At 44.9% G+C, this 8,339-nt stretch overlaps 1 protein-coding gene across 2 annotated transcripts in view; it reads left to right on the plus strand.

Annotated features, from left to right (window-relative positions):
- The first annotated feature begins 1,030 nt into the window (after positions 1–1,030).
- The window catches only part of LOC111862528 (protogenin), a 214,597-nt gene continuing 207,288 nt past the window's right edge, over positions 1,031–8,339 (plus strand). The window contains exons 1-2 of one of the 2 annotated variants that reach the window (XM_033750698.1): positions 1,100–1,164; positions 1,304–1,429. In XM_033750698.1, coding sequence (XP_033606589.1) covers positions 1,426–1,429 — 4 coding nt within the window. In that variant the 5' untranslated portion in view covers positions 1,100–1,164; positions 1,304–1,425. Of the gene's footprint in view, positions 1,165–1,303; positions 1,430–8,339 lie in introns of both variants that reach the window. The other variant, XM_023848010.2, reaches the window with a different exon arrangement.

Consider the following 8,339-nt stretch of genomic DNA (forward strand, 5'->3'; position numbering starts at 1 on the left):
TCACAGAAAACTTGGATCCACTTTTGCAGTAATTGTTCCGTAGGCATGTGAAATTACAAAGACGTGATTTTATTGTTGGATTCCATATTTACCCAGGTGGTCTTCAGGGTTGTAACCCCATGATGTTCGGTACAAGTACACCGATGTTTTGGACGATTGTATCGCCTCCATCTTCAGGTTGGGGAGCAAGTCAAAGATGCTCATTGCTGGTTTCTTGCTTAACTTACTCTCCGACTCCCAAGATGGAGGTCATATGCTCTTCTGAAACGTTGTACCGAATTACACGTCATTATGACCAAGATTCTATCTATACTTTTTGACTACAAAATTTAATTGAGTTCAGGTGTGAATTACTTTTAATTATGCTTGAAGAAATGATGCATCCGTGTCTTGTGTGAAACTATTGTAAATGTAAATTTCTCCCAGTTTAATAAAATGCATGAGTTTTCTTAAAGAAATTTTTTGCAGTTATTAAATCTTTCGCGATAGTATTTTTTTATTGCTAGTGGGGTGGGACTAAGTCCCTTGTACTGCGGCCACTTCTGGCCTATTGTACCAGCCCCAGATGATAGGTGAAGGTGATTGTGGAGCAATTGGTGGAATGAAGATTGGCAGAGGAAACCGAAGTACTCGGAGAAAAGCTGCCGCAGCGCCACTTTGTCCACAACAAATCCCACTTGACCAGACCACCCGGGATCGAACCCGGGCCGCTGCGGTGGGAAGCCAGCGACTAACCGCTGGAGCTATGGCGCGGCCTTTCGCGATGGTAAATCGCAAATTAACGTGAAATTATGGTACGATTTTTGTGGTATAAATTTATCCGAATTTATCTTTAGCACACAAAAAGTAAACAGTCGGTCACGCTTGTGATTGTTACGCATTGCATTCATCGCTTGAAATATTGCGCCAAAAGTGTTCCAACCATTGAAACACTCGCAGGGGTGAAACCAAATAAATGGAACAGCCGCGGAAGGTGATGTCAAAGCTCTGCTCGAACGTGTGGGGAAGTGCATGTATTAATGCGCGCAGAGTGAGAGTTGTGTGGCGTATTTAGACGACGTTTTTCTCTGAAAAATTGTCCCAATGCGTGTGAATTTATGGCGCCGAGAGTGTTTCTGCTCTGCGTTCTGTTTACAGTAGGATTACTGGCGGGGCGGAGTGTAGGTAAGTATATTTGTTCAATTGTATTCCAACTTGTAAACAACTGCAAGTGTGGCTTCATACTATTCTATATAATTTGCCATTCAATCCAATATGGCCGCATGATGATAGTTGTCTTTCACATATTTTTAAAATGATTTAGGGCTGAAGTATGTGAGGTAGACGGCTGTAGCAAGTATGAAGATGGTATGTTGTTACTGAAGAATAAGTACCGTAGAGGAACGGGCGGACCATATCATTTAGACAGGCTGTCAGTGTGAAAACATGGGTAGGTAACCCGTGTGAGGAAACAGCGAAATTTTATTTCTAGACGTGAAATCCACGTGGATTTGGCAGTTACGGTTTGACATCTTACAGGTACTTTGGCATTTTATGTAATGTTATATTGACCCGATTTCAGTTGAATTATTTAAGTTTTTAAGTGCGGAATAAACTTTTGTGTGAAATCTGTGTAGATAGTATTGTATGAGTTGATTTAAGATTTTTGGGTTATGACACTTGGACCTGAACAGTAAAGCAGTTCAGGTTACGTGCTTGGAAATTATAACACAGTGGTTTGTTTCCTTCTTGCTTGTGGTACACGTTCAGGTCGTAATTGAAAGTATAATTTTAACACTGGTGACTGATGAAATGGTGAGGTGAGATGTTTGAGTGGTTTCATTTTGGTTTTGAAGTGAACAGGTGTTATTGTTTTTATAGTAGTGGCTTAGGAGTGAACAGTGGTCGATGAAGACTTATTGTCATAACAGTTGATGATGAAGAGAAATTATGATTTTGAAGTGAACAACAGTCTGAGAATTATTAGGTTAGTCGCCGGCTGCCCGGCTTCAGTGTCAGGTCATGTGGGATTTGTGGTGGACAGAGTGGCACGGGGACGCTTTTTTTTTCCCTAAATATTTCGGTTTCTCCCACCAGTTCTGATTCCATCATCTGCTCGGCATTCATGAATCCTGCTGCCATCGGCGCTGTATAGTTTTGATACTACTAGCGTCGTTATATAACCAACATAAAATGGTGGTTTTGAAAAGAACAATAGTTGATGAGTTGTTCTAAAGCAGTGGTTTGAAGTGACATGCAGTTCATGAAGACTGACCGTTTTTATAGATTTTTTTTGAAATGAATAATAACATTTGATGAAGAGGCATTGTTTTTGTATCTATTGTTTTGAACAGAACAGCAGTTTGTGATGAGTTACTGAGTTTATAGGCGCACACGTTCCGTAAATACATGGATGGATTTTAATTCACATTGTAATGAATTCGTTATCAGAAGAATGTGCCCTTTCGTGTGTACACAAAACAAGGTACCACTTGTGTGCATTATTTCTTTTTTTATTTAAATGCGAGCATAAGCAAAGTCATTCCTACTGAAATGGTGTTGTCAGTTAGAGGCCTTCGATACAACCATGGCCGAGAATTACAGCCAGTTCAGAATGTGTTTAGTGTCCTTAGGGCAGTGTTTCCCAGAGGATCAGCAGAACCCCAGGGTTTCGCGAAGTGAAAATAATGGTTCCACAAGAACATTTCGGTACAGTATACAGAATTATAATTTAAATGTTATTTTGAAGTTCTTTAAAAATAATTTTCATTTCGGAGTTTCTTTAAAATAGGAATGACACTTTAGAAGGAAGACCTTAAAAAGAAAACGTTAGCTTTTTTTACTTCAGAGAAAAACTATTTAACAAGATGTGGGTTTCGTTATCTGATACCCCGCGCTATCACTTTTTTTTCCTGTGGCGCTACAGCCCCAATTTGGGCCTAGGCCTACCTCCATGAAACTCTCCGTTTCACTTCGGTTTACTAGATCTTACACATTCGGTAGGACTCCTTGGGCGAGTGATCAGCTCGTCGCAAGGCCTCTACCTGTAGACAAACACAGAAAAACGCACACAAACATCCATGCCCTGAGTGGGATTCGAACCCACGATCCCGGCTTCCGAGCGAGCGAAGAAAGTGTACGCCTTAAGACCGCTCGGCTACCGTGACCGGCTCGCGCTATCACATACTTGCGCGAAACTGCATTCAGGAATTAACGCTGTCACAAAAACAAAACACAGACACGAACTTACTGCGGCGCCAGATCTGAGAATTGAACTTCTGAGCATGAAGCCAAACATAAGAAAGAATTTTGTGAGGAAGAACGAAAAACCACTCTTCACATTGAAAATTGTAAATATGCGACATATTAGTCTTTAAGCTGCATCTTTCTTATACATGAAACGTGACTTTTGCCTCTAAATGTGTGCAGTCAAATAATATGTTGATCTGGTGACCTTATGTAACATTTGTTATGAACCTTACGTGTTTGTCCAGTTTCGTGATTTTATATACAAGAATTTTATTAGTGGTTCCGCCCCAAAAAAAGTTTCGGGTGCGAAAGTGTCGTGTGTGCTCTAGTGAATAAGCAGCATCGAATGTTGTTTTCGTACGTTTCGGCGAACATTACGGTTGCCATCTTCAGTGTTTATGCTCTTGGAAGGGAAGCTGTCCATTGTGGGAGAGGAGGGTAAGACAGGAAATTTGTTTACGAACTTTTAAAGTGTTTAAAGATACCTTTTTTTTTTTTGCTGATCATTGTGTTCCAACTTTAGCGCATAGAGGGTGTCGCGGTGATCAGCGTAACGGATCCCCACGGCCGTTAATCTCGGTTTTATAGACCGGAGCCGCTACTTTTCCATTCAGGTAACTCCTCAGTTATCTTCACGAGGCTGAGTGGACCCCCAGTCCAGACCCACTACTTCTCAGGAAATCTGGCATCCCCGGGAATTGAACCCGGGACCTCTGGATCTGTAGCCAGGAACTCTGACTATTAGACCACAGAGACGGTGTTCGTTCTCTCGGCATAGTTAGCTTGCGGACTACAGACCAAAGGAATCTGTTTTTTATCATCGTGTTCAGGTCCGAAGAATATTTTGTTAAAGAGCGTTTAAAATTTTTTCGTATTAGTATTGCTGAAGTATGCAAGAAATACTACGGATTTTGTATCTTGATAAGTTGTCAGTAGTGTGTGTGAAAGTATGATAGTCTGCAGGATCAGGTTCATGTCGATATGTGTTTGGGCCCATTCTGTGCCTTTATGTGCCCTGTTTATTTGCGGGATGTTTAACGACGTTGACAGTAACTGGACTATACAGAAAGAAACGAAATTCGTGCATTAGCCCCTCCGTCGTGATTCATTGTTAAGAAAGTCGAAAATGTTTCCCAGCACAAGTCCCGAGACACACAGATACACGTTACCGTCAAAAGGGGGTAACGTACGTCTCAGCAGTGTTATTTGTCAAGGCGATACATTATGTTTATTCAAGACGCACAGTGCAGGGTAAGTGTCCCGTGTGATCAAATGACCATAGACTACACACATGACGACTACTGGACATGCCCTTAACTCCCGGTACCTGTAGTAGTCGTGAGTCGGTATAGCGATTAGCAACGGGCTAGACAAGAGAGGGGTTGGAGTTTGAGTCCTGGTAGGGCAAAAAATTTTCTCGTCTCCACGCCGTCCAGACTTCTTCTGGGGCCCACCCATCCTGTCCAGTGGGTATCAGGGGGCTTTTTCCTCAGGAACAAGGCGGCGGGGGCGTGAAGCTGACCCGTCACCTCCAACTAGTTCCGAGGTCAAGAAAACATCACTTCCCCATACGCCTTCATGGAGAAAAAGGTAAAGCAATCCCTATAACAGCCCATGAGCGCCCATAGGGTTGTGAGACGTCGAGGCTGTAATATTTTCTAGACAGTCAGCTCACAGATGGCGGCGAGGTTGCCAGCCTTACGCGCCGGCCGCCCTTTACTCCCAGGAATATTCGTGATACTCATTTCTGTTAGAGGCTGAGTTGACCCCAGGGCCATAGTGCGGCTGGAAGAATTAGGTTAATTGAAAAATCCTATGACATCGGGATTCGAACCCGCTACCTTCCGGCTTGTGGCATAGTGCCTCAACTAACTACGCTACTGCTTTGACCCGCCTTCATGGTGTGGTGCCTAATTGAACACAAAGGAAACTTTGCTTTTACTTACTTACTTACCCATAATAGTTAAGTTGGTAGTACGGTATCCTTGCCGACGTCATGGAGACGCTAATGTGTTTCGACGAGCAGCATCTCCGTGAGGCAGGAAGTGTTACACCTACGGCACACGTGAATGCAGGTCGCCCACGGACTGTACGAACACCAGCCAATGAAGATGCCACGATTGCAGCTGTGGAATGAAGCTTGTGTGATGCCTTACGAGAACTGGGGCTATCGCAGCGGAAGGTCCTAGACGTGCTTCGCGAGGATCAGATGCACATATTTCCGGGCGGTCGGTCTCTGCGGATGAAGGTTTGTAAATTGGCTACATCAGCACACTGCGGACCAGCTGTTCTTACATACCTTTCTTTGGATAATTATTCTAGGGCATCTGTGAAACGCGTCTGTTCCTTATAGACAGTCGGTAGAACCCTTTGGATGGGGGATCAGCCCGTCTCATGGCCGTTACATACACAGGACAACAGAATAAACAGAGACATCCGTGCCTCAAGTGGGATTCGGACCCGTTATCTCAGTGTTTCAGCAGGCGACGACACACCCCTGAACACTGGAACGTGGGTTTCAAGCCCACTTCAGCGTTAGAGTGGAGTCGTCAGGGACATCGTCGTGGACCCGTACTTGAGAGGCTGACCGTGTAGCGATATTACTGTTTGTGGAAACTGTTCTGCAGGCCTTGCTTGCAGTTGTGCCTGGGGCAGAGGTTGTGGTTTCAGCACAGCGACGCTTCAGCGCACTTTGGGCAAAATGTCTGGCAGTGGTTTCAACGCTGTACATTAATCAGTGACGTTTGGACATTGAGGGCCCATTGCGTGGCCTCCTCAGTCGTCGGGATTTTTGTTTCTGTGGGGGACACCAAAAGGAGTACGTTCATGCAGTCCCTCCCAGGCCTGTCGGAAGTTCTCGTGCCGAAACGTAATCAGGTAGCCGTGACAGCGGGCGATGCCGACATGTGAAGGCGTGTTCAAGTGAACCCGCCTGACTTGAAACGGACGGAGGCCTCTTCGATCACTATTGGTACCTGCGAGGCGTCCCTGGTTTGATTATTTGATAGCTTGTCCCATTTGACGGCGATATGTATCTTGCAAACTAAATGTCACAGGACATATTGTGGCGTATTTGCTCAGAGCAAGAACTGTGGAGCCAGAGAAACAGCCGTTGCTAGGTATTGCCCGCACCCAACAATAGAGTAATTTTCACGAAACGAGATGTCACGCGTACAGCCGTTGCTATGGAACGGTTTAATGAACAGGTTTCCGCGGAAACGAATAAACACAACAGTAGAAGAGTTGCTTTCTGTGCCGTCCGTGCCGAGGGGTTTATAAAAAGGGCAAAGAAGATGGTTTAAGTGTACCCCCGTGTGGAGGCGGGGTCGAATACCTCCACCGTGACCCTGCGAGTCGTAGGAGGCGACGAAAAGGGAAGTCTCAAATCTGAGACAGTAAAATATTGTAGCGAATCCCAAGGGACTCGGACCCGAGAAAACCTGCGCTGGCAAGGGCCAGCAGCATATACAAAGGACAGACCCGTCCTCTCGTCAGAGAGGGCGCCCCACAGAAATAAGACCGTAACTGTCAAAGAGTAATAAATATCTGGTCATGCGCCCCAGGAGGGTGCTCGGCACCAAGAGTGACTGACTGACAGGCCTTCAGTCGCTATGTGACTTTGACTTTGAAGGGAAGTCTCAAATCTGAGACAGTAAAATATATTCTCGAGTCTCAAGGGACTCAGACCCGAGAAAGACCACGCTGGCAAGACCCAGTAGCATGTAAAAAAGAGACCCGTCCTCTCGTCAGAGAGGCCGCCCCACAAAAAACAAAACCGTAACGTTCAACAGTAATAAATATCTGGTCATGAGCCTCAGACGGGGCTCGACACCAAGGCTTACTGACTGACAGACCGTCAGTCGCAATATGACTTGGACTTGGTTTAAGTTTACACACGACTTTCAAAATTCCGTACGTATATGATTATATAACAGAATTATGCAGACAACAAGCGGAAGTCATACAAAATCATGATAACGAAAATGTTCGCAATATTGGACAAGGAGAAGCCCGTCATAGAAAGTATAAGAGGCTTAAACTGGGCGGCCTGGACCGACAGATGCCCTGTATATGTATAAATACATTTGTTATCATGTTTAACATGTAAAATGTAAATATCCTTTACATTATGACAAATGACTTACTACTGCAGACAGTGACTCTGACACAAGACAGACCCGTCCTCTCGTCAGAGAGGGCGCCCCACAACAACAAGACCTAAACTGTCAAACAGTAATACATATCTGGTCATGAGCCCCAGATTGGGCCCCACACCAAGACTGACTGGCTCACCATCAGTCGTAATGTGACTTTGACTTTGGTTTAAGTGAGTCGAGTTGCGAGACGCCAGCCTGACAGGATGTGAGCTTGGGTGCAGAGGACTCGAGAGATGGAAATGAGGCATGTGACTGACTTAGCGCAGTTCAGTTGAGCTTTCAGCTGTCGATTGACGTTTTCTTTTGACTCGACACTGCGTTGAAAAGTTCGTGAGAGATTGCAGGTTTCTTTCGGAAATCTTTAATTTAAAGACGGCAATACCAGCTAGAATACTCCGCACAGTTGGGCTGTACGAGGAAACCATGGAATGTAAACAGAACTGTAAATGACAGCGAGTAGGGAACCAGTAAATAGATCATGACTTCTCACAACTTCCCCAGTCATTTCTGAACCTTGCTTTATACTGTAAACGAGTGTTTCTCAGCCGCCGGGCCGCGGTGCGGTGCTCTCGTCTTATAGATAAAAGAATTTACAGGGCCACTGTCTGACAAAAGTTGAGAACCACTGTTGTAAATCACGCTCNTCTGAAGATTATAGTACTCGTCTCAAAATATTTTTCCGTCCCGCCTTCTATTAAAAAAAAAAAACCTGTGGTCTAGTGGTCAGGAGTTCCTGGCTACAGATCCAGAGGTCCCGGGTTCGTTTCCCGGCCCAGACAGATTTCCTGAGAAGTAGTGGGTCCGGAACGGGGTCAGCTCAATCTCATGAGGATAATTGAGGAGCTATTTCAAGGAAATAGCGGCTCCGGTCTAGAAAACCGAAATTAACGGCCGTGGGGATTCGTTGCGCTGACCATGCGACATCCTCTATCCACTACAGTGGGCACTAACTTC

This window comes from Cryptotermes secundus, unplaced genomic scaffold (assembly GCF_002891405.2).
Source record: "Cryptotermes secundus unplaced genomic scaffold, Csec_1.0 scaffold1084, whole genome shotgun sequence".
NCBI classification, from domain to species: Eukaryota; Metazoa; Arthropoda; class Insecta; order Blattodea; family Kalotermitidae; genus Cryptotermes; species Cryptotermes secundus.